Source organism: Lepisma saccharinum, chromosome 17, assembly GCF_977018435.1.
Source record: "Lepisma saccharinum chromosome 17, izLepSacc3.1, whole genome shotgun sequence".
Taxonomy (NCBI): domain Eukaryota; kingdom Metazoa; phylum Arthropoda; class Insecta; order Zygentoma; family Lepismatidae; genus Lepisma; species Lepisma saccharinum.
The window spans coordinates 43,970,833-43,998,718 of NC_139245.1; the positions used below are offsets into that span (position 1 = coordinate 43,970,833).

At 38.8% G+C, this 27,886-nt stretch overlaps 2 protein-coding genes across 2 annotated transcripts in view; one reads left to right on the forward strand and one right to left on the reverse strand.

Annotated features, from left to right (window-relative positions):
• Positions 1-27,886, reverse strand: part of Usp14 (ubiquitin specific protease 14) — an 89,836-nt gene that overhangs the window by 61,127 nt on the left and 823 nt on the right. The window contains exon 2 of the mRNA XM_083139372.1: positions 15,257-15,435. Coding sequence (XP_082995498.1) covers positions 15,257-15,435 — 179 coding nt within the window. The remainder of the gene's footprint in view (positions 1-15,256; positions 15,436-27,886) is intronic.
• LOC146001764 (uncharacterized) lies at positions 19,664-22,054 on the forward strand. Its single transcript, XM_083139482.1, has 2 exons — positions 19,664-19,700; positions 21,222-22,054. Exons 1-2 carry the CDS (start codon positions 19,664-19,666, stop codon positions 22,052-22,054), a joined length of 870 nt encoding a protein of 289 aa, XP_082995608.1.

Consider the following 27,886-nt stretch of genomic DNA (forward strand, 5'->3'; position numbering starts at 1 on the left):
CGCTAAGTAGCATAAATCAAATCATTGATTGATTGTTTAATTTGGTTTGTTTTACTTCGCTTTTCCTACACTTTTGGCTAATCGTCAAGATGGTACGATAAAATTGATGAAGGAACAAACACAAATAACACCCATGGCAAAGTAAGGGTTCGAACCCGGGATCTCTGGCTTAATAGTCAAATCAACATGTTTTGGATTTTCGAAAGGTGGGATTAACACGCGCTTTTTTTCAGTAGTCCTTCCTCATTTTGCAATCCTTTCCTTTCTCTGACGTTCTAGTTTTAGGAATACTGGGCCCTAAAGGGGGGAGGGGGATTATGACCCACAACAACCTCCCTGGGCACGCCACTGATTGCTACCCCAAGTGTCGATATCATCGCAGGACACTGGTATACACACTGGCTCCAACGAAAAATATCTTCAAACTCCTGTACTCGATTGCGATAGAGAAGGGGCTGTAATGTACAGAATGCTATTTTTGCTTTTGACTGATTGTTGTGAGAAGCGAAAAGAAGGTAAACAAATTAGAACAATTGACACTTGTTTACTGTGAGTCTTGTGCATGCACAACAATGACAGAGTACATTCTTTCCTCAATAATGTTCGCACGGCTATCAACTGCCGCGGGATAAAAAAAAATCGGGGGTGGGGGTATTATTGTTCTGTATTAGTTGGTAAGAAAAAACCGCATCTTCTTTTAATTTCTTTGTCCTTAATTTAATTATACTACCATCGATAATATCAACTATCCGTTGCGTTAAAGGTACGAAGAATAAATTATAAAATAACCAATTATGTGCAAGACAATTACGAAATTATACAGAAATATGTCTTATGAGAAATTTGAAGAAATACGTTGTAAAGATGCGAAATTGGTAAAATATGTTAAAATATGTCTTGTCAAGTTTGTCTATTTCGGCTGATTTTCATCATATAAGCGTAGATAAGTATTCGATTCGATGCCAAATGAAAAATATGTTATAACAATAAAGTCCCGGGCCCTAGTTATGTGTTGTATAAATTTGTAAAACAAATCTCAAGAGTACAGCCCACCATAGGAGTGGGCAAAGGAGTGGGGGGGGAGTTGCCCCTTAATACTGCCGATTAGAAATTTAGTGTAGAGGAATCTTATCGACAATATTATACTACTAAAGAAAAATGAAATATCTTCATGGCAATGAGAGTTCCAAGCAATTACGTTATTTACTATGTAATTGTACTTTCCCACTTTATCCTCTAACAAATTTATTGTCATTAACATTCCGGAAAATTTCTTGTTTTTAGCACTTCTTCATACTTAGGTGGTTGAATGATTCTGATACTACGTCAAATGCGACATGTACATTTTTTTTCTAAAATTCTGCAGATTAGTGGACAAGGGGGCAGTTGCCCCTCTACTTTTTGCACCCGGAACATTGCCTCTTGGAGCTAAGCCTTGTCTACTAAGAGAAAGTAAACTTTCCTTGCACCCCCAAGTTTTGGCATCCAATCACCGGTACCATTGACGTCCGGAAGGAGGAGCAAGGGAGGCCAACACCCCACTGTAAAAAGAATGTCCACCTTAAATTATATGTATTTCACACATAATTTCATTCAGACACACTAATTTTTGTTAATTATTATAAGGGCATTGAAGAATCATTGCTAATGCGCATAATTAAATTTATAAATATATTATTATCTAAACCTAGAATTATCAAGGTTGTTCAATGGTGCTGGTGTAAGAAAATTAATGGAAAATTGAAAACACAGTTTGCGGAGGAAAGTACTATAAGAATACTTCTGAGAATTGAGTGCAAAAATAATCACTCAGTTGTACGCTGTGTGACAGACTTTGTATGTGAGCGACTGTGCTGTTTATTGTCAGGTTGGGAGAGGGGGTGTCTATCGATGAATTGATTTTTTTCCGTTACTTTGGACCATAATTTCAACTCTACAATTATATATCTCCTTACAAAACCACCATAGCATTGCTGGTCACATCTAATACTCCAACAGCTTTTCGCCTATCACCGTGGCAGAGTGGTTAGCATATCACGCTCTGACGCCAGGTTCGAATCCCGGTCTGGACATGGGTGTTCTTTGTAAGTGTTTTTCATCAATTTCATCATATCATCACTCATCCGCATCGTCACGATTACACGATTAGCCAAAAGTGGCAGAAAAGTGACGTAAAAAAATCTAACTTAACTAATCCAACTGCATTTTCGGCCCTTCTCTTTGTTCCACATTTTAAAAAAAAACCTGGGTATGGGCCTTTGATATGGAATGAGGTTTTAATTTCCCCGACTGGATTCTCATCAGGGCTTTTGCCCCCCTCCCCCCTAATCCGAGTGTCTGCGCACTCCTGTCAAGCCCACATACGAAGTACCCATAACGAAAAACAAACACCGCTTCAAATGCCCTGGCTGTAGCTTGAACAGATAAAAGAAGGGAGGGAGACTTTCAGGCGGCACGGCTTTGATCAAAGGTGAGATGCCGCGATGGAAACAACCAGCTAAACTCTCTAATAACAGTAAAGGTGGGGGGTTATGTTACGATTGTTGTGTGGCATCTAATGTCTCCGAGAAATCTAGTTACAAAGGAAGCCTGCCGATTTACTTTGTCAGTAATCCATGAATCATTGTCACTGTAGTGCGGTGCAAATGTTTGCGTCTTTCTATTTCATGCAATATCTCAAAACTCAGAGTATTTGAGTAGCGCAAAAGGTGTGACGAAGTTTAGCATTAATATGGCAGTTAATTAATTAAGGAGAGGACGTTTCACGAAAAAAAACCTTGCGACGCCAAGGAGTTCACATTTAAGCTGATTTTATGCATCTGTTGGGAAGGCGGGGGGGGGGGGAGGGGGGCTAGTGCTGCATTCATAACTCTTACGAGTTTAACTCCATGAGTACATATAATTTGTCCACTTAATTTTTCCTGGAAATTGTTTCTTTGTTTAAGTTTGGTTTTAAGTCCACTTTAAGTAAAAACTATTGAAATTAAGAAATTAATGTATTTTCACCACAAGTGATTCTGATATCCACAAATTACTTATGTGCATTATTGTACATTTCTTTTATTTTAAAAGTGACATGAAACACTGATTTTTGTCAATCACACTATTTAAATAAATCAAACTGATTTATACAACCTTGAAATTTTGTAAGCATATCATGCAATTTGTCATGTAAAGGCTTGTTCTAAATTGTAAATGACTATTGACGTTAATGGTTTTTATATTTTTTTTGTCACGAGTAGCTTGTAGAGAGAAAAGGAAACATTGGGAGCTTCTCTGTACTTACATTTAAATTACGCACATAGGCATGGACATGAAAACTTGAAAGAGAGAATGTTTCCTTTACCAAGGAATCTTTCGATTTTTAAGCCAAGACCTCTCCCCGATTGCGCAGTGGTAACGTCGTCACCTTGTAATCAGGAGGTTCTGAGTTCGATACATGCTGTTTCGGATACATCTTTAAACTGTAAGACTAGACCTGATTAGACTTTCTGTGCATAAAGTGGACTGAAAACAAAAACTCAAACTCATTTTAAGCTGATAACCGCGATGATGGGAACAGGAGCACTCTGATTTCATTACATTATTAATCACGGAACTCCGTAAATTGTTACTTAGAAAACAAACAAATGTTTTAAAAAGTGGAAAGTATAATTTCCCTTTGCATTATGAAAAATTTCCATTTATCCAAGGAAAAACTAAAACACGATCACAAAACTTTATGAAGAAAATACGGTTTTCGCAAGTAAGAAGTTTGAAATATGTAATTATGAAAAACGGATAATTCGTGTCTCCATTCAGCTTGATTTTAATATGCAACGACTGTATCTTCAAATATCTTTGCAGTTTCGATCCCTTTTCACCAACGGCGGCGCCAGAATTATTCATCTAGGGTTGCAGAAAGAAAGTTAGGGGGTGCGATTCTGAAAATAAGGAAAACATGAAACACGCACGCAACCTGTCAAAACTGAGGGAGCCCGGTGCCAATACTGTGGGGGGAGGGGAGGGTTAAGGACAGTTTACTTTTCCTTGGTAGATAAAGGTTTAGCACAGTTCATGGGCAAAAATAGCAAAAAGCGGGGGGCAACTGCATCCCTAATCGCCGTTACTGATTAACATAAATTACTGAGTGAAATTAAAATACATGTGTGAAATATATAACTTAAGACTGACATTCATTTTCCAGGGATGCTACCCCCCCCCCACCCTGTGCCCTCCACCTGGACGTCCATGATGATATGTATTAAGTCTTCTACTCCAAGAAAGTGGTCATACCATGCAGTGTATACATTCAGATACACGTTGCAGTCTTATTGAACAAAGTAGTGAAATACAAAATAAATCCATCCTGCCCTTAAAAAGACAATGTTTGAACCTTCTCAATGTAACCAATGAAGGCACCGTCTGCCACAAGACAAACGCGAAGGGGACAGGAACTGTGTCATCTTTAAAATCCCTTCTGCCGCACTATCCCCAACAACGAATTGTAAAATTTCTTCGTGAACATTGGGCCTCTTCCTAACAGTCTTTGAAATGCTTGAAAAGGTAGGTTTACTGGACATTTTACGTGGAACAAATACACATAACGTATTAAGAAGAAAACTACCCTTCATGTTACAACTCGCATTAAATAATTTCCAGAGCACGACCTGATGAGGTGATACCTTAAAAGCACCTGCATTTTTTGCTCCAGTGTAAGGAAGAACAAGTAGGCGGAAAACAAACCGTTTATGAACAATGCAAAAAAGAAAAAAAATATAACTTACATTAAGCTATAGGCAATTATCAAAAACCACGAACAGACCACATGAAGAAACAAAAGAAGAAAAATTGATAACAACAATGCTGACGAAAGAAGAAAAACGACCGCTGATCTTTACAGAGGCTGCCGCAAGTACAGAAAAGTATTGGTACCTCTTTCAGTGCTTGCCTGTTGCATGCAATAATAACCTATCATTCGGCGCTCAATATGACATGACATAATATTACATATTAATGTTAGTGTTTTCAGTTGAACGTAGGGTGTGCTGAAGGGGGTGCGGAAGAAAATTAAGGGGCGCGCAAGCACTCACTCGCGCACCCCTGGCGCCGCCCCCTTTTCACCTAAAATCTTGTCTGAATTCTTCTGCCCTGAGGGAAGTTTACCTTCGCATAGCAACACTAAACTGCAACAATGATTTATACCACTTTGATGGGTGAAAGAAAACATTGTTGTCTGCTCATCTCTTTCCGACGACAGGAACGTACGTTTATACGTGAAAGTTTAAAGCCCCTCGCCACATTGTAATGGACGAATCCTGAAAGGCTGGCCTTCGTGGCGGATGGTTAGCACAGCACGCTACGTCGCCAGGGGTCTCGGCGTTCGAATCCCGCGGCCTCGTCATGGGTGTGTGAGGAGTGTCCCTTCATCAATTTCATTGTATCGCCACTCATCCTCATCTTCGCAAGTAGCCAAAAGTGGCACAAGAGCGAAGGGAAATAAACAAAATCACGAATCCTGAAAGTTCGAATTGCTTTGTAATTTTTGTGTGCATACTTCTTTCCAACGGTAAGGGACTAAGGGTATAAAATATATAGGATCACAGTTAGTCCAGTGGCTAGTGAGAAAACTCTAGGAAGGAATCTCTTCACTTACACCAACAGCAGTTACAGCATGCCATCACAGGTCGGACAACCCTAAGCCTGCGTTCGATTGGTTTTATTTTTACAAAACAAGTGTTTTCAATATGCAATGAATATTTTACAAGTATGTAAAAAACAATTTAATCAGCGATCAGCAAAAACAAGGTAATGCACACAATTAACAATATTGGTCTTTTTAGGTTGCACCGTGTCCTCAACGATTGTAAAGGTCGAAACTTCTCGACACTCTCTTTTTCTTCAGTTATTTTCGTCGTTTTTTATCTCTTGGGGTGACGATGAGAATGCATTTACGAGTGTACAATGGGACAAACACAACTATACACTCTCATGTCTCGCACAAAATAAAAAATAAAATTAAAAGGGACTCTTCTTTCGCGCCAATAAGTGCTCCTTGATAGCTTTGTAACGACTGGGGCAGCCAAGGAGACTAACTTTCCATTTTAGACCGTCAATTTAGGTTCTAATCTTGCAAACATTGTGTGAATCTGAAAATTTATACATCTGTTCTATTTGATGTCAAAACAACATATCAACAGTCCTGAAGCCCTTTCCGTATCCTGAAATTCCAGGCGGTGGTCAACTTGGGATGCTGAATGCTGGAGAAGTGCAAGTTATCACTGGAATGGATGTTACGTCCAAGCAGCTAAACCCACGGATTTGAAATAGGGCTCCACCGAAAGAGAAATAAGCGGGCTTTAACTATGACTACACATATTGTCTTCCAGGACCGCACAAAAGGAACAAAAACTACCAAAGTCGATTTTTTCTATTTATCATTCTTGACGCTTTGATATCGCAGATGTCGAGAAGACACTCCTATAAAAGGTTTTCATCAAGCTTTAAACTTTCCGTTGACATCTTTGTAGACCATGTGCAGAATTGTTACGCCACGGGATGTATTAAGCTCGTGTATTATTCTGGAAAAAAATCAAGAGGCTTCGTCTCTGATATATGCAGCAATAACGCTAGTGAAATAAAAATTAAGTGCAGAGAAACAAGAGGGAATATTCTTTTCTGGGTACTACGTCGCATTAAAACACTCGCTTTCGGAGTTTCCCCTTGCCTCCTCCACACCCCTGGCACTCTAGGGTTGCCTCGCTTGTTCTAAGCTGTTCAGTTGACACTTTGCACCTTGTACAGTCAGGGACACTTCTGGATTATAACAATACCATTGACTTTCAATTAAATCATTACAACCTACAAGTGTCCGTGACCGTACGTTTGCGGTTGGTTTCGTTTTCGATGTTGTTTTGTGAAAGGGCTATTTGGTTATCTATTTAGTATTAGTACAGTAGTTGCGATTAGGAGGGGGCGGGGGGCAGTTGCCCCCCTCACTTCTCGCCACTCTTGCCCTCACACTCACTATCTTATCTACAAAGGGAAATATACTGTTTTTGCCCCCCCCCCCCAAAGTTTTGGTATCTTGCCTCCTGGTTTTGGAACCCATTCGTCGCCACTGAGTATTGAGGATTGAGGAGCAGCATCTTACGTGTGGAACATTAGCCGGTGGAAGTGAAGCGTCCCGAAAGGACACTAGAAAGCAAAATAAAATAATCATTGCAAAGGTTAACAAGATTTTCAAGAATCTTGCACACAACGAAAAATTTAGAAAGCTACATTTACTTCAATGCGGTCTCTACAAAGATCAGCGGCTGCTGTATCTTTTCCGTCAGCATTGTTGTTAAGAATTGTTTCTTCTTTTGTTTGTCGCTTTCGATAATTACCTGTAGCTTAGTGTGAGTATATTTTCTTTTTCAGTATTGTTGATAAAAACAACACTTAGTTCTTTATGATTGTAACTTATAGCGTTGTACACAATATAGTATACCATGGCCAGCCTTGAACAAGATTTGTTCGTTTCGAATTTCATAGCCTGTGGTAAAAAGAAAAAACAACTTGCAAAAATGAAGTGCCTCCTCGATGGCACAGTCCAATAAGTGGTGTACTTTTGATATTGTCACTGAAGTTCAATGGTTAGAGCCCCGGCCTTCAGTTCTCTTTCATCAATGTCATCTAATCATCATTCATCCTCATCTTCCTGTTTGGTCTAAAGTGGCAGAAAAGCGATGCTAAATAACACATATATACAAAAATTAAGTTAGTTCCTACAGAAGTCTTCACTTTCATTGACATATTTTCATAGAAACATACTAAAAGTTGATTAGTATTTGATGTAGTGGCTAAAGGTTTCATGCATTCTATATTTTTAACATCGTACTCCATACATTTCATTCCGTACCCCTTCCGCACTCCTAGATAACTAATCGTCCGCCGCCGTTGTTAGAGAGAGAGAGAGAGAGAGAGAGTTGATTCTTACTGTGGAAGAGACAAATATAATGTTTTGTAGAGTTACGGGAAATATTTGCATCTCCAGTAAGTAAATGAAGCCTGGCAAAAGCCACAGGTAGCGAGCGCGCAAGATCAATGCGCAGCAAAATTCGTTCAAATGAACCATAAAGTATAGCTGACATCTTACGCTAAAAACGTTGTAGCCTATTTGTTTTCAAAATTAATTTGAATATTTTATTACAAACTTTTGTCGCTGAAAGTGTATAGGTGATCAATTAGAATGCAAGTTATAGTTCTTGTCTAATGTTACGGCGGGCGCTCTACATTCTGTCAAGAGAAGTGGGGATCGGGGAAGCGACCAACCCACAGCGATAAGAAACTCAGCAGCAGTGTTGTTAACTCTAGCGAGAAGTCGCTAAACCTGGCGGATTTGTAATGCTAGTTGGCGACAAAAGACGTGAAAAAGTGACGAGCGACTTTTCTGGATACTTCGTGTGCTCTTTAGCAACTAATCTGGAGAATTCACAAAATATATGCATAGGTACGTCTAAATACAGTTTCATAGTTATTAAATAAGCAGGGACGGCATCAGAAATTTTCGACTGGGTGGGCAGAAGCGCCATATTGATAGATTAGTGTGGGCAGTATAAATGTAAGACCATATATAGTAGTATATGTGTGCATGTAAGTCGTATGTATCATCCTCTCTCTTACACTCCCGATTCTCCTCTTACATCTTTTCCTTTTCCTTATCCTGTTTTCCTCTTTATTCTTTTCTAATCTATCCTCCCATCTTGTTCCATTTCCTTTCGCTTTGTCTCTGATGTACACAATTATTTCAAGGAAGTATTTAGCATGTGCAGCCATACATTCTAACCACATTATTTCAAGCATGTTAATACAGTGAAATAAATGTGAATTAGGTTTAAGCTTGTGTTGCAAATGCAAGGCACATACTTGATTTTATGTATTTGGCGACAGTGATAGATTGATTTGATTGGTTGATTGATTTGCTTTATTTTACTTCGCTTTTTGTGCCACTTTTGGCTAATTTGCGAAGATGGGGATGAGTAATGACATGATGAAATTGATGAATGAACACTCACTCACAAACATCCATGCCCAGGCCGGGATTCGAACCCAGGACACCTGGCGTCGTAGCGCGATGTGCTAACCACTCCGCCACGGCAGCCGGAGCGACAGTGATAGAAAGTGCGATGGTAGACAATCGTGAAATTTCTCGTAATTGAAGACATGTTCCTGAGCATAGTAGGCCATAGTACGGGTGCAAAAAGTGGCAAAATGTGGCGGGGGAACTGCATCCCCCACTTCCCGCTCCTCCTAATCGCCGCCACTGAATGTTTGGATTAAAATGAACGTCTTATTAGGAATGATTTAAAACACACACGGAAATCAAATTCTTTGTTCATTGTCAATGAAGTGTTCATAGGCTAATGAAAGGCTATTTTGACAAAATATCACTCATATGTAATAAACAAGTGAGATTGAAAAATCTGTTCAGAATTGAAGAGATTATTAGCTAAGTTGCTATTCGTTTTCTGAACTCTCATGTATCTAATGCGGGAGAAGCAACACAACACACGTATGGTTACATGAACTTTTTTGAGGTAACAAAATGATTTAGGACACAAGGAATTCATCGACGTTGATCACCGTAACAGCAATAATTCATCTATTTTTTATAGATGACTTGGGTTGTATGGCGTGACCATTTCGAATACACTAGAATGTCAACCTGTGCAGCATACCCTGGGCAACGAGTCCCTGGCGCCTGGAACCACTGTCAAAGTAATAATTTATGAGGGTTTATATTTTGAGTGTCAGAATGTATTTGTTTTCGCCCCTTCGTTACTTTCATCTAATCACAATTGAAATGACTTAAAATAAAACAAATCAACCACGACTTACTCTTCCAAAAATGGAGTTTCATTAGCTCGTACCTCTTATAAAGTTGAGGTGGTAGTTTCAATTGCACAGCGTTTCATTAGTGGATCAAGACAGCTAATTCCGTGAACAATGACGTTATTCTCCGAAAGTCTCAATTTGTCTCAGGCAATCACCTTCTCAAAATGGACGCATCTTCTGTGGTGATAAAATGACACGTTTGGTGCGAGTTCTGTCTGTATATTTTTTTTCCCCATGGCACAACGCTGTCGCATTATAATGAAGACGTCATGTGTTGAACTCCCCTTCTTCTGGTGGAAGCACAATGCACACTGGTTCGGACTACACGTTAAACTGTAGGTTTAGTCCCGATTAGCCCATCTGAGCATAGAAGTGGGCGTATAAACAAACTAACAAAATCGTCTTCTGGATACTTCGTGACATAACTTTTTTCTTTACTTCAGCTACATCTGCAGATTATGTCGACATTTTCGGCTGATTCGTGTGGCAAACTTTGTGTGCCGAAAGAGGATAAATATGATAAGCCAGTCATTAGCAATTGGATAATTCTGTAGCTTTTTCCATACATAAGTGGCATTTCGGTATTGTAGTGATTATTGTGATTCGTTCTTATTAGTAGAACGAATATAAAGTTGATATTTCGCATACCATATTGATATTTAAAGATAACAGGTATATAGAAATTGTAATGAAATAAAAAAGAAGTACACTTCTGGAATTTCAATGCAGAGCTAATTAAAACTATACTATATTCTTTAGCATACTTAAACCCGAAGGTTTATGGCTGCAGAAACACAAGCCTTCCATCTGTTTCTATCCGGGGCAAGATCAATCCAATCTTTCCTATCCTTACCAATTTGTTTTATGTCCATCTCAACGTTATCCCCCAATCTTCGTCTTGGCCTTCCTACTGGTCTCTTACCATCAGGTTTCCCAACAAGAATCCTGTAAACATTTCTTTCCTCTGCCATTCGTGTCACATGGCCTGTTCATCTAAGTCTTCTTGATTAAATTATTCTAATAATAATAATAATATTTCAAAAAGTCGAAATAATTAATTGTGTTGCTGGAGAAGTAACGCTTAGATGATATTTTTATTTGTTTATTTGGAGATTATTTTAACCATCTCCAGGTTGGGATTTATATACGTATGTGGAGGCCCGGAGCTTACAGCACCAAGGCCTCACTCCAATCCCCTCTACACAGTTTCAGTTATAACTTCTTGCCAAGTTACATGGTGTGGTTTGTTATTATATTTTTTACCACATCCGAAGTACCTATTTTTTTTTCATTATGTGGTACTTTTCAAAGCAGTCTTACCCAGTGAAGGCCCGGAGCTGCAGTCCTCAAGTTCACCCTAAATTCTGATATAATCTTGATCATACCCTGCAAACTTTTGAGCCTCCAAAGCCTACTAGCTGTTTTTAATCATGGAAGTATTCATTTGATTACAGTTTTTGTTTCAATAGCTCTAGTAATTACTTTCACTTTCTAATGAGAAAATTGGCTTTATATGGGATGATAATATGTGAACATTTCTAGCAAAGATAATATTCGCAAGTAAAATGTACATGTTATGAACACCAGAATACACTTATTTATTGAATCATTCATATATATCCAAGTATATGTACTTATTGAATTTGATTGGGTGGGAAATCGGGTGGGCACAGGAATTTTTGGGTGGGCGCTTGCCCACCCGTGCCCACCCGTCGCCGTAAACACCCTCACAATTCGCTTCTGATGCGCAAAGAGAAACCGAAGCAAAGCGTATCCCCTTTTCCAGTAAGGTTTGCGATGTTTGTAAACATCACTGCTCACAGCTCATTGTTATCCGATACTCCTCCTGGCTCCGTTGAGGCTGAGTTATTATAAAACAGAACGTTTGACTTCGCGGTCGCGTCGTGTGTGGCTTCAGATTGGAGTTTTTTGTGTAGTGTGTGGTGACAAAGGAAGTGCTAGTGTAAATTATAAAGTTCGTGTGTGGATTTGTGCGCAGGCCAGGACAGGGTAGTGTCCAGTATGAGAAAACCGCAATACAAGCAACATTACCGGAAGGAGTGGGGAGAACTCTATAAATGGTTGGCGCCTGTCGATAGTGACACGGCGAAAGCGTACTATAAGTACTCCAAAGTAGAACTATCTGTATGCCAAAGCTACTGATCGAAAAAAAACTTTCGGAAACACAGAAACATAAAGTCAGATCTGGTTACTTCTGTTCTGCAAAACAGCAGAAAAACAGTTCAAACCGGAAAATTTAAATACTTCTAGAGCTGAAGCTGGTGTAGCTTTATTCGTTGCCGAACACTGTTCTTTGCTAACCGTGAATCACTTGTCCGAATTATGTATGAAAAGGTTTGGTGACAGCTGCAGTGCAGCATGCATTCGTCTGCATAAAACCAAGTGCACAGAAATAATAAACAACGTTCTTGCAATGCATTTTCTCGTTGATTTAGTATCTGACATCGGTAATCAGTGTGAAGTGCAGTGTTCAGAGGAAGAGGAAAGTAACGAGGAAATATTGTTTTTATAGGCAAGTACTAGATTTTTTTTCACCTTTTTGCTATTTTTTAAAAGTACATTTGATTTAGCGACTTTTTCTAGAGCATTTACATTTCATTTAGCGACTTTCTAGTGGATTTTCTAAGGACTTTTAGCGACTTTTACGTTCAAGTTGTTGGCAACACTGCGCAGCAGCCTTGTGTTAAGCTGCTGTAGTATGAGGTGCGTGAAGCACCTCCTCCCGCGACGTCTTAAGTCTAGGCGCATACGCTGTGGCCGGGTTGGTCTGCTGAATTTTCCTCGCTTCCCACCTTTCTTGCCAGCATATAGATCGTCCGCCGTAAGAGTAGACAACCTTAAATGGCCAGAATTAAGATATAGTTTAAAACAGTTTTATCTAGACATCCCAACTGACAATACTAACAGCAATCAGCCTTAAACGCATCACAATATCCATCGAAATAATAGTATCTGATGCCATGCAATGGTGGTGGTAGATGCACATTGCAAGGTGGTTCGATTTCCACTTTAAACTGTAGGTCCAGTCCCGATTAGCCTTTCTGTGCATAAAGCGGTGTTAAGAACTAATCCAAACAAGTAACAAGTCCATGTGATGAAAATTCAAATATATTCTTTTTTATAAAAATAATTTTTCATTCTACCACAATTTAGTCTATCTCCCTAAGATACAACTCCCCATTTATTTCCTTTTATTTCCCACACACCTCATTAAATCACAAAATCAATAAGTGTCTTTGTTATTTTTCTAGAGTAATACAGGATATAATTGTAAAGATTAGTGAGAATACCAGGTAGGAATGTGTTCTGTACATTACGCAGGGGGGGGACAGTTGCTCCCCTGCCCCCCTCTAGCTACGGGCCTGCATTTATTTCCTTTCACCTTACGTCGACTAATTGCGCGAGGTAGAAAATGGCAACCGTACGTTCCTTGCCTGTCGTACCGCTTGCACCGTTACTAAGCCATCCGAAACCAGCTTGTTCCACCCCTTTTGGCGCGGAGATGCTCTCGCACATTGTTGCAACATTTATTCCCATATGTTATGCTATGGAGGGCGGTGCTTGGGTTGCCGCGTGATGGACGGCAGATTACTGACAGCTAGCGCAGCCAATGCGGGCCGAGTTATGACCGTCAAACACCAGCGCGCGCTTCGAATCAACCGCCAATCATCATGTAGTTCCTCTCTATTCACGTTTTACGAACACTATTGTGTTTAGTTGGTTCCTCGCTTCGGGGTTTGGTGCTTGTAGATTCCTCTTACATAACGTTTCGTCAACACAGTGTGTGACCTAAGAAAGAAGAAATGAATAACGATTCCTCGCAATACTCTTAAGTTTGCACGTTCCTCTCTTGGGGGTGCTGTGCTTGTCCGCACATTCTTTGTCAATATCTCAACTTCCGTGGAGTGTATAGCAGCCACACCCATATTCCCAGTATCCTCGGGAGTAGCTCTATTACGTGTAAAAATCTCAGTCCAATCAGAGCACTTTTAAAACTTCCTCGCTTTGGCGTGAAAAGTCGAGCTTCCTCTTAATGGAGGGTGGGAAAACAGTGGGGGTGTGTGTGTGTGTGTGTGTGTGTGTGTGTGTGTGTGTGTGTGTGTGTGTGTGTGTGTGTGTGTGTGTGTGTGTGTGTGTGTGTGTGTGTGTGTGTGTGTGTGTGTGTGTGTGTGTGTGTGTGTGTGTGTGTGTGTGTGTGTGTGTGTGTGTGTGTGTGTGTGTGTGTGTGTGTGTGTGTGTGTGTGTGTGTGTGTGTGTGTGTGTGTGTGTGTGTGTGTGTGTGTGTGTGTGTGTGTGTGTGTGTGTGTGTGTGTGTGTGTGTGTGTGTGTGTGTGTGTGTGTGTGTGTGTGTGTGTGTGTGTGTGTGTGTGTGTGTGTGTGTGTGTGTGTGTGTGTGTGTGTGTGTGTGTGTGTGTGTGTGTGTGTGTGTGTGTGTGTGTGTGTGTGTGTGTGTGTGTGTGTGTGTGTGTGTGTGTGTGTGTGTGTGTGTGTGTGTGTGTGTGTGTGTGTGTGTGTGTGTGTGTGTGTGTGTGTGTGTGTGTGTGTGTGTGTGTGTGTGTGTGTGTGTGTGTGTGTGTGTGTGTGTGTGTGTGTGTGTGTGTGTGTAAAACTTGATTGAAAATTCAAGTGCCAGGTGATAATTTTCGCACCATGGCAACTGGACATCCTGCATTTTTATACTTCTGCATATTACCATAAGGCAACCAAATGAAACTAGCATGGTAAAAGCCATAAAAAAGTGCTTCACACTGATCTCAGTGAAACTTGGTAGAGTGACTTCAACAGGTAGGAAAAAATAACCAATGCCTACATAAAAGTTTTGACTTAAATAGGGACCTGATATAAAATGACCAGTATTTATCTTGCAAATCATTATCACTTCATTAATAACTGTACTGCATTGTATTATTTGTTGGTTATTTAATATCACTTTCCTACACCCTCAGGTTAACTGTGACAAGAATAAAAAAATATTAGATGAAGGGATGAACACAAAGGTATAGCAATACTCTGCTCGGGACTGCAATCTGTAAGTTTCAAAAAGTAGACTGCATGTCAAACACCCAATGCTTGACCACCAATGCAGCTTATGGTTGAAAGGCAATAAAATTAAATTGATTACAGGACAATCACAAACACACATCAACAGGACAAAACAACCTCCACAGATGAATATGCTGGCTGCAGGTTCAGACAGTACAGCATTGTTATTCTACAAGATGCAGTCTATGGTGTACTACATGGAAGATATTGACATCTGAGTACTTTCTTAGAAGATCACCCCTTACACTCCTGGGAATATGGGGTAACAATTCTACATTGTAAAAAGCTTATAAAACTACAATCAGATATGTAAAAATATGACAATCCTACTTACATTTTTAAGTTTCATGTTGCTCCAGTCATCATCTCGTAATGTTGTGCCTTTCAGCATAACTTTCTGCCTCTCTGGCTGGACACCAGTCAAAGCAAAGAGTTGTGCCTTGAACACAAGAGGATCCTCGTCTGTATTAACTTCCACATCAGGATAATTCTCCTTGCCCCACTTCACTTTCACTGAAAAGATTTTACAATTTCAAAACTTGCTGGAAAAACAAATATTTTTTTTATTGCATAACAATAATGAATTGTTTAAAAATGATGACTGCAATTTTAAACTTACCATCCCAGCACTAAATAATCACTATTTTTACACAAATGATGTGAGGGCTACACAAGTAGACAAATTGCCAAAATACTGGGGATGCATCATACTAGAGAATTGCATGGTGTCAGTGTCTCTACGAGAACTCTGTGGCAGAAAAAGGAAAAAAACTGCATGGTTGGATCGGGAGATTATTCATTTCACTTTATCGGATAGAGCTTCCAGCTCCAGGGAAATTGCAGCGAGTGTCTCTTCTAATGCAGGTTATATGAGCTGTATGACTGTTGCCAGCTAACTGAATAAAAAAGATTTTACGAAGAAAAGTCTGCGAAAAAAGCAATTTAAAAGTGTTAAACACTTTCAGAGTGAGCAGAGAATTTGTAAGGAAGCATGGTTCATGGAGTGAAGAACAGTGGTGGAATACGATTTTTTCAAATGAAAAGACTTTTACTATTGTTGGATATGATGGTGGAGTGAAATTATTGATAAGGAAAGGAGCAAAAAAAAACGGGAGTTTTCTTCTGCGGCTTTTCTCAACTTTTTGCACAAAAGTGTCTCAAATCAATAAAAATACAGGAGTGGGCAGTATTTTTCCTCTTCCATGGTTTTAGTTTATCCCCTACTGTAAAATAGAAAATACAATTTGCAATATGAAATTCGTGGCCAGACATAAACAGTGTTCTCAAAAATGCTGGCTTTTTTGAATGGGCGGTTCTTTCCGAGTATTATCTTCATATTACGGTAGGCTTATTAAATATATCTATGTAGTATAAGCATATTCACATAACTAGAGAAGTTTTGTATGTGTTTTTAATAGAACCTAATATTATGATATGATTTTCAATGTTTGAATTTGTTACACGAACTGTATATGAAGCAAAAAATAAAATACTGCTCGACCTTTTGAAAATCTAGTATTAAATTTCTTTACATTAAATTTTATGTTCAGTGAAACATATCTTTAACCAGGCTTTCCAGTACATCATGTATAATTCGATTAATTGACCGCTAAATCTTATCACGGAGCAACTAGTGATGTATTTTGGTTGCTTGTTCCAGTGGTACTCAACCTTTGTGAGACCACAGCCCAGTAAATTTATTTCTTACAAGTCGGTGCCCAGATCACAACAATTTCACTCATAAAAACATTTCTGATCTTTAAAGTTTATATGGAAATTAATATGCACCCTTAATTAATATTGCTCAATTATGTATAGACATGCTGTCAAATATAAAATTAATTTAAATTAGTCGTCAACCCCTTTGTGCAACGATCCCTTTGCAGGCTGGCGGTTGAAAAACACTGGCACTAAATCCGATGCAGAAGCAATGAGACTGGCCACAAACTGCAAAAAAAATCTAAGAAATCTGGAATGGATCTACAGTTTGAAATGAGATCCAAATCACTCTACCTCCACTGAGGATTGAACCTCAGACCCCTTTTATTACAAGGCAAAAGCATTACTTTATTCCACTCCAGAGGCCCATTCATGATTATAAAAGGAACCTTATATCAAAAAGCCGGCCTTTTTCCATCAACAGTACTTGCAATTTGTTTCCTGTGATTTACAGGCTAAATTAAATCTCAATGTCTGATGAAGTAGTAACACATGACAATGGGGGGTGTCACATTGAAGTGACATAGGCCCCTTCAGTCTGTGAAGTAAGCACAAACAAGACCGAGGTGACATGATGCGCGCCATTGAAGGAGCTTAGAGCAACTCTAGGTATTTTCCACGTAATTTCGATCATTTTCCACAATTTACATATGAAAAATGAAGAAAAATGTGACCTAACGTACAGTAGGGTGAACAGACCAGTGAATGACTGTTACATGGAAATAGTACTAAAACAAGACTAAGTGAACTCATCCAATCAAAATCCACATCACAACCTGTTGCCTGGACATCTGCAAGTAAGCTAGGCTCTGATTGGATCCAGCAGTCACATGGTTATAAGTGAAAGATGGCTGACTTGGAGTGACTGCTACTTCACCTGCTGCTTTTACTGATTTATTACTAACTAACTAACTCTCTAGCCTTCTTAAACCCGAAGGTTCATGGCTGCAGCAACACAGGCCTTCCATCTGTCCCTATTTTGAGCAAGATCTATGTACTCTTTTCCATCCCTACCGATTTCCTTTAAATCCATTTCAACGTTGTCCCTCCATCTTCGTCTTGGCCTTCCTATAGGTCTCTTACCATCAGGTTTCCCAACAAGAATCCTGTGAACTCCTCTTTCCTCTCCCATTCGTGCCACATGGCCTCCCCACCTAGGTCTTCTTGATTTAATTATTCTAATAATATATGGACATGAATACAAATTATGTAGTTCTAAATTATGTAACCTTCTCCACTCACCTGTCTCCTCATCCCTTTTAGGTTCAAATATTTTCCTAAGGATCTTATTTTCAAATACTCTCAATTTATGTTCCTCTTTCAATGTAAGGGACCAAGTTTCACATGCATATAATACTACAGGCAAAATTGCTGTTTTGTATATTTAAACTTTTAGTTTCTTAGATATTAAACGAGAAGACAAAAGTTTATGAAGAGAGAAGTAACATGCATTTCCTGAATTAAGCCTACTTTTTATTTCCTCTTTAATATCATTTTCATTTGTTAATATTACTCCTAAGTATTTGAATTTGGAAACTGGTTCAAACGAGTTGTTATCAATAATTAGATTTTGATTATTACCTAACACTTGGTTTCGGCCTGTAAGCATATATTTAGTTTTCTCTTTGTTAACTTCCAAACCTATCTCTTTAGCAGTTTTGAAAAATATTTTAGCATTATACTTAATTGTATTTATATCCCCTAATAAGTCTACATCATCTGCATATGCTAACAGCATATTCTAAGGCAAAATTAAAGACCAATGGAGATAATGCATCTCCTTGTTTTAACCCAGCATGAATTGTAAATTTGTCAGACACATTAATACCCACACGAATTTTACTTTCTGTTTCACTGGTGAATACTTTTATCATACTAACAAGCTTCTTAGGTATTCCAAACTAATATATTATATAATTTATCTCTTTTGACCGAATCATATGCTTTTTTGAAATCAATGAATAGCTGATGGACATTTTTATTATATTCCCACTTTTTTCAAGTGTCTGTCTGATGTGAAAAATTTGAACTGTAGTTGATCTGTTACGTTTAAATCCACATGGATAATCACCTATAATTTCATTAGCATATGGGGTTAGTCTTGTTAAAAGAATGTTAGATAATATTTTATATGTTGTTGAGAGTAGAGAAATTCGAAGGTAATTATTGCAGTTCATTTTATTACTAAAATAAGTTAAATGGTTTGAAAGCTTAAAATATAATAATTAGTACTAATTAGCTAACTTTAGTGGTTTTTGCTGTTCTGTTTGTAAATGTAGGTCCTAAAAAAACAGAAATCTTGTGTTATTAGGCTCAACCATTCCCCGAGCATGGGCAGATGGGGATGGTTATATAACTGGTAGCGTATTCTGATAGGAGTCCAGTGAATGACCACCATGGTCATTCACTGGGTTAAATGCAGTTTGCAAGATAGAACAGTAAGGGTGATTTTAATGTTGCATTACAGTTTGTCACTGGAAATGGTCTGCGAATGTTCCGAGCCAGTAAATGACCACTATGGTCAGTTACTGGTCTGTGACCAGTCATTTACTGGGAAAATGGTATAAGCATTATAGGCCCTAAATATAAAAATTAATAAGGCTTAGGGTGCCTTATTTTAATTACCATAGTCTTAAAAAATACAAACCTTGCACATAGGCCTATACATACTGAATAATCTCATTAGGCTAGATCAGTGTTGTAAGCTAGGCCCATACACAAATAGGCCCCTACATGATTTTTATTTTAACAGACCTATGTATAAACATATACTATTAAATAAACACAAGACTTATTACTTTGTTTTATTTTTCTTGCACATGATGCTGAGGAACAGCAAAATGGCAGTTGGCCTAAATGCAGGGAATACAATCGCTTCTGCTACACGGAGAAACAATTAGCTGATGCTCTGGAGGCAGTGCAAGAAAAAAGACTAAGTGCAAACAAGGCATCCCAAGTGTATGGCATTCCAAAAGGTTCACTTATTAACAAGCTACATGGGAAGGGAGGTGAGGGAAGAAAAATGGGTCCACCAACCATTCTTACAACTGCAGAGGAAGGTAGATTGGAGAAATGGATCATTGGGAAGGCAAAAATTGGATTTCCTATGCACGCAGAAGAGGTAAAAGATGCAGTTTAAAAAGTCATGGTTGAAACACAGAGAGAAAACCAATTTACTGACAACAGACCAGAAGACAAGTGGTTGAAACTTTTTCTCAAACGTAAACCTAATATCGTTAAGAGAAATGCTGAAGTCATATCAAAAGGACATGCCAGTGTTACAGAGCAGCATATTCGTGAATGGTTTCATGAGCTTCAACGTTATGTAAACAAAAAAGGATGTCCCGACATACTTTTAGATCAGGGCACGAAATTTCCGGTCGCCAGGTTGCCATCGGCGACCAAAGGTTTTGGGCTGGCGACTTAAATATCGTTGTTTCAAATGTGTGTCAAACATGCCTCAAGACTTCACCTCTTGAGAGAAACGGCAGAAGTTATAGAAGAAATTCTAGAACTCAATGATATCCACACTATTAGGTGGTTAGCCAGCAAAGAACGTGCAGTAAGAGCTCTCTTGCAATCATGGAAAGCTGTTGTGACCCATCTTGAACAGGTGGCCCATGAAAAATACAATGATGGCGCTAAAGCTAAGGATTTGCTGAAAAGTTTGAAGCAATTTAAATTTGTTAAGCTTCTGTACTTCCTTTTGGATTTCTCCAAGAAATTGAACCCTTTAAGCCTGGCACTACAAAATAAGAATTGAACACTGTATTTCAGTTTTGGCTGACCTGGAATCTAATGTTGGACCAAGCGAACAAGATTTCTTGGACAATGTATCAATTTCAGGGAAGATCAGGGATGTGCAGCTCACAAACATTCAAAATGGAGAGCAAGAGTTTCAGACTGTTAAGAGGAAACTTAATTAACAATGCGAAGGTGTACATCACAGAAAGGTTGCAATCTATATCAAAATATGCGATTGCATCTCTGCATGTTTTCGACACCTTGGGTTGGCCTCCCAAAGAAAATATTCTTCAGTTTGGGATAGAAGAAATAAAGAAGCTCTACATATACTTGAACCCGAGCCTTTATTATGAGAAAATGGATGTTCTGTCAGCAGAGTGGACAGAATACAAACTTTTGTTTCCTTCTCCAGCTTTGAATCAGACGCTGGAGAAGATCCACAGTGTGGAGTGTTCAGCAAGATTCCCGAATTTGCTCCAGATTTTGACATTTTGTGCTGTTCTATCAGTGAGCACAGCTTCATGTGAGAGAGGTTTCAGCTGTCACAACAGACTCAAGACTACTTACAGGAACTCTCTGAAGACTGAGACACTGGATGATTTGCTCAGAGTTTCCGTAAACAGACCCCCCCCCCCCTTTTCCCTGTCAGAGTTTGACCCAGCAGCTCCGATTGATAAGTGGTACTTCAGTGCAGAACGACAGCGCTACACAAACATTAATTCCTAACTTTTTAATAATTGCTCATATTTTTATTATTTATCAATATAAAATAGTGGCGACCAAAGATTTTAGTCCGGCGAATGATTTCAAACTAGAAATTTCATGCCCTGTTTTAGATGGCAGCAGAATATTCAACGCCGATGAAACTGGTGTTCAATTGTGCCCCAAAACAGGAAAGGTGCTTGGACCCAAGAGTTTCAGAAATGTTTATGAAGTAGCCGCAGGACAAGAAAAGTACTGCATTAATGTGTGTAATATTTCTGCTCATGGAAAATCTGTGCCGCCTATGATAGTTTTCCCTTACCAGCATGTTCCCAGAGACATTGCTGCTTCGATACCAGATGACTTTTTCATTGGTCCCAGTGATTTGGGTTGGATGATAGCTGCAACATTCTACGAGTACGTTGCTAACTGTTTCTACCCATGGTTGGTGAAAAACAAAGTCACATTTCCAATTCTTTTCCTTCTGGATGGCCACAGATCCCACATAAATATGGAACTATGTGACTTTTGCATTGAAAAGAGAATTCTCTTGTTCAGCTTGCTGCCCAACGCAACACATATATTACAGGCTTGTGATGTGGGACTATTCCGACCCCTTAAGGGAGAATGGAGAAAGGCAGTGCGTCGTTTCAAACAAAAAACAAACACGTCTGTGACACGAGTGACATTCACTCCTATATTTCATGAAGCATACAACACAGGTGTTAAAAAAGAGACCATTGTGAATGCATTTCGGGCATGTGGTATTTACCCTTTGGATGTTGAGGCTGTAGACTACACTAAAGTCATCAGCAATCGCCATCAAGAATTGGTTTGTGCACCTGAACGGATGACAGAAGAAGCCCTTTCATTTCTGCAAGTTCTTGAATCTGATATTCCACCAGATCTTCTTCGGATTTTCAAAAATGAAAGTGAAAACGCAGCTCAAAATGTAGATTGCCCTTAGAAGGTCTTGTTTAACATATGGAAAAATATCAAAACATGAAAGAGCAGCAAGAAGTTAGGGATGCAGACCAGAGGAAAAATATTACTCTACCAGATACAAGTGCTACTGGTGAACAGATGTTAGGTCAAGATGTACTGCCTGTGGAAGTCGCACTGCAACAAGTAATTGGTACAGACCAAAGCAAAAATGTTTCTTTGTCAGACACAAATTCAGTTGTTCAGCATATCCCAAGTCAAGATATAGACTCATCTGTGGAAGATGACATGTTGGTTACACTACATGACAACATCAGAATTCTACCTTCTCCTACACTTCAACTGACACACTACCAGATAAAACTGTGACCCCAGAAGCACCTGAACCACTGGCTGGAACATCAAGACGTTTGGGACAAGCATCTCCATTGGCCAAAGATTGTAAACTCTGAGAAAAAAAGGAAGCGCACAGTAAAACGAGCACCCTTTGCAACAACGTCATCTAAATGGAAAGACTACATGAAGTAATACAAAATGAAAAGATGAAGAAAGAAGAAACCAAAAAGATGAAAAGAGAAAAGCGTGAAAATCAAAGGATCTTTCCAGCAAAGGAGAAGAAAAAGCCCCAACAAAGGAAACGGAAGATGACACTGGAAGAACCAGAGACAACTACAGATAAAGATAATTATTCACTTCATAGCAGTCTTTCGAGCCTCTGCATTGAAAACTCAAGTGAAGATGATGAGTGAACCACTAACTTGTTACCTATTGACATCAATCAGTATGTGATTGTTGAGTATGAGAGTGAATTCTTTTCAGGAATTGTCACTGCAAAAACTGGAGAAGATGTAGAAGTCAGCACAATGACAATGACTGGTGCTAAGAGCTGGAAGTGGCCCGAACGAAGTGCAAGATCTGGTATAATATTCACAAAATAAAGGAAATCATAATGGCACCACAACTGATATCTGCACGAAATAACTATAACGTCTCAGAAATTGACAAATATCAGAAGTGATTCATTATTTATTGTAGACTAGCTTATATATGCACAAGGAAGACAGTTGATTTCAGTTTTGAGTGTCGGTTCATTATGAGGTTGATTTAGTAAGAAGTGTGGGTTTATTATGTGATTAGTTGTAGCCTAGTATGACATGTGGATTTATTATGAGATTGATTTCAATATGACTGCTGTTTTTATGAGATTGATTTAAGCTTAACAGTATTATTTTTGTCTGTCACATGTGATGAGAAGTAGTATTTTGTAGGCACATATGCCTATGTCTGTGGCATAACATGATGCCAGACTGACTTATAGAACACTAAGCATTTGTTCCATTATTGTTAGTTGTTCCAAAATTTAGAGTACAGGCCTTGGGCCTATTAAATTTTTCTTGTAAGTATAGTTTGCCATAGGCCTATGTGGTATTCGAACTTTTGCATTAAGTACAATTATAGTGTATCTTCTAGCTACATACAGTTACAACATGTCTGTCTACCTTTGTTTATTTGATCTTCCATGTAAAGCTTGTCAAATTAGGCCAACTGCATCTGTACAACTTAACACGTTCAGTGCCACACACCATGTGTCATCGGCTTTTACCGAGAGAAGCAGACGTAACACGGTGTGTGTCACTGACATTGTTAGTTAGCATTTGCCAGTTGTGAGTCGGTTATTGGCTTGGGAGGTTGTATTCGTTCCAGCCTCTGAGGGACATACTACTGCATTGATTTACACGACTGGTTTTGTGGATACGCGTTTTGTGTTGTTTCTATGAAACCATATGTTGCAGGGCCGTCGAAGGCAAAGGGACAATGTACTAACAGGGTAAACAAGAGGATATTGATAAAAGGAAAGTTACCTAAAATTGCCCAGGCATCATTCGACATCTCCAGTGAAAAACCCTAGCCAGGATTTTGTTTTGGAGCAGGGGGGGGGTGGGCTCATCCCTTATCAGTAGCTGCCATCTACAGGCGAAGAACTAGAGGTATAGAAGCATTGAATATGAGAATTTCTCAGTATATTACAACCTATTCTTCAAGATTCTGCTAATGGAAGTAAAATTAACTACCACAGTACACTATTTAAATTTGATATTTTAGGATTTCTGGGGGAGGGGCTTCATCCCCCCCGAAACCTCCTCCTGGTTATGATTTGGAAGACTCTTGGCATAGAATGTATGATGCACTGATATAACGAATGACTCAAATGGTGAAGATGATGATGGTGTCGGTGATACTGGAAACGATTCTAGTGATGGTGGTATTATCAGAAAGAGCCTTACCTCCTACAACAATGCCGAGGCTTATGGAACATCTTCCATCCAAGCTTGACAGAACACACAGAACAAGATGCAGAGTTTGCAACCAAAACAACATTCGGAAGACAATCGACTCTGAAGATCAACCGAAGGTGGGGGTGATGTGATCAGCACCATGCCATGGCCACCTTTACCACCAGAGTTCCCTCCAGATACCAACTCTATACGATGCTGGGTGGGTGCCAGACCCGCTTGAACAGGTGGAAAAAATCCCAGTTCTCCCCTGCCGGGGATCAAACCTGTCTCTCTGAGACACTTGATTCCGACTCCCCTCCCGGAACATATTTCTAGATCCGTGCTGACTGTATGAAAAAAAAATTGCCAATTAGCATGTCCACTGGTTTTGAAGTTACAGACTTAAATTTTCAAAATTTTATCAAGAAATGAGCAAGCTACATTTACTAACTAATTTCCCTTTTTCGCTTCTGTAACACACAAAATGGCGGGCAGAGGTTGACTACCGTTGTAGGTATGCAGTGTTTCCAACCTTCTTCACCGAAAAATACCTACTATCGTGTTCGTCACATGTGCAAATGTTTACAATATGCACGGGTAGCTGACTGATAGAAGGCATGAGGGTGATTTGGAGGTATATTTTTTTAAACTAAAAATTTTGACATGTTGCACAGTGCTTCAGATCCCACTTTAAACCGTATCTTCACTTAGCATCTCTAAACACAAAGTAAACTTAGAACAGTCTTTCATGAAAACATATATATATATATATATATATATATATATATAAAGTATCTGTCGGAGACAGATAGTAACATTTAATAATAAGAAATCTGATGAGCTAGACGTTTTGTCTGGTGCCCCTCAAGGATCAGTATTAGGTCCATTTTTGTTTTTAGTTTATATGAATGACCTACCTAATTGTCTACCGTATACAACAGCTATCTATGCTGATGACACTACCTTTATTACAAATGATCATACTATTCTTAACCTTAGTATCAAAAATAAAGAAATGTTAAATGCTTCCCCTTTATGGTTTAAAACAAATAGCTTGGTGTTAAATAAGACAAAAACAGAAACTCACTTTTTCTACTTAAATAACCCACCATGCACCTTAAATAATCAGGATTATGTAAAATTGCTTGGCATATATTTAGATACAAAACTAAACTGGTCAGTTCATACCCAGGAACTATGTAAGAAACTTGCCTGCGTCTTATATGTATTGCGGAAATTAAAAAGGTCTGTAAGTGAGGAAATGATGATCTCTGTGTACTACGCTCTATTCCATTCACATGTACTTTGGGGAAACTCTACAGGTGCAAAGGAAGTCTTTAAATGGCAAAAGAAGGCTATACGTTGTATTAAAGGAGCACAGGATATGGAGTAATGTAGGGAATTCTTTAAGGAATACCGTATTATGACAGTAAAAAGGTAAAAAAAAAAAGGTAAAGTGCTCCCCTGTAGCACCATAGCATATGACAGTGCCCCCTGTAAATATTTATCATAGTTTAATGTACATAAAGGAAAACCTCCCCAGTTTTAGGTTGCGATCTAACGTACATGACTATAATACAAGGCACAATCTGAATATAGAAATGCCATACGCTAGACTATGCAAGATTCAGCAAAATTTTAAACATAATGGAATGAGATTATTCAATTTGCTACCTGCTTCTATACGTAATTTGGAAAACAAGCAGTTTACTACACACATTAACAATATATTAGTACGAAATTGTATATATAGTGTCACGGAATTTGAAGAACACTTCCGCCAGGGCCTGTAAAATGTAAATGTCTACTCATAATGCATCACAGAGCTGTAAAATGGCTTGCATTGTAATCAAAATAGAGTACTATTTTTCAATTGCATTCGCTGTAATGAAGCATGTTGTTTAATTTGCAAACTGTATTGTCGAATGTGTAATATTTTAATATGTATTTTTAATTTTCCTTTGTTTTGTAATTTTTTATATTAACATTTATATACTTATTATGACGAAGTCTATTGCAATCATGTTTTCTAATGACTAATAAAGTATTCTATTCTAAAGTGCTCACCGTTGCTTGCACCATGCCATGAAGGGGTATAAGAGATGTGGAGTTAGAGCCCCACACTTACTTGATCACGGCCGAAGCTGGGAGTGATGTGATCAGCATCATGCCCCTGGCTGACTTTATTCCCCATAGCATTAACCCACTTTAGCTATACAACGCAGGGTGGGTGCGGGAGCAGCTTGAACAGGTGCAAAAAAATCCTGGTTATCCCACACTGGCGATTGAACCCAGATCTCTTGCATGGTAGTCAGATGCCCTAAGGACTGAGCTACCGTGGCATCCATTAATATAAAATTAACTGTGTTAGAGAGGAACCACTGCATCTTTTTATTTTTAGGACGTGACTGCTTTCACCATGTGGTGAAATAGAGAATAGCAGAAAGTGCTGAAGTCCAGCCAGAAATCACATGATCAGGTAGGTGTTGGAAGTATTTACTGAAGTAATTTTAATGCTAACAGCCCTAAATCTAACCTAACAACAAAGACATTTACAATGAAATGATCTGAGGGTACGTTTCGGCTCCGGTACCCCTTTCTACACCCTCATTTCAGGCACATTTCAAATATTTAGTTCCTCATAACAAACAGTGTTTGCAAATAGCGCGGAAGTTAATTTTTTAGATCTACGAGCTACGAAACTTACATTTTTTATGAAATTAAAATTTCTTGCGTAATGTCAAAAATGTTTTTCAGAACTTCTATGATGGCGAACGATGGATTCATGTCACAGACGCAAGTCTGAAGATTTTGGATCATCGATTCATGTCACAGGAGCATGTCTAATTTATTTATTTTTCTTGTTATGATTGACTTGTGCAATGGGAACATTTGCGATTCCGATATGTTATTTCTGGGATACATTGGCGGATTGGACATTTCAGACATTGGATTTCATTTATGCGACTTCAGAAATTGGAAATTATTATTTATTTTTGGAAACTGCAGGCCGTAAAGGGGAGGGTTGTTTTTTCTAAATGACTTGTGGGATGGGATAATTTGAGACTTCAAACTTTATGATGGGAAGGGAGTGGAGGTTGGTATTCTGTGGAAAAGGACAACAAGGACTTTCAACGTAGGAGTTACTTCATTTTTGGACTTACAAATTGAACTTCGACCCACAATTCAATACATGGCCTTGGTAAAAAGAGGTAAGTAACCTTCTTAGGTTTAATTTTAGCCTTCATTTTTTGTATCTTCATGTGTCAATGCGGAAAACAGTGAGAAATAGTGTTGGGGCAGGTGACTCCAGGCCAATTTCTAACATGCCTTTAAAAGGGACTGTATAGATAAAGGCGGGTAGCCGGAGCGTAGCGTAGTGGAGGTGGGGCTGCGGTAAGTCAATCACCCCAGGGGCGGAGCCCGAAATCGGTGGGAAATGTGGACTTAACAATTTCAAACGACAAAATCTCAACTTTAAACGGCTGTACAGTCGTAAATACTTCTTTCCATGCTCCAATTGTTTTTTATTCACAATTAGGATTTCATAACCTTATTAATGAAAGAAAAAAAAATGAAAA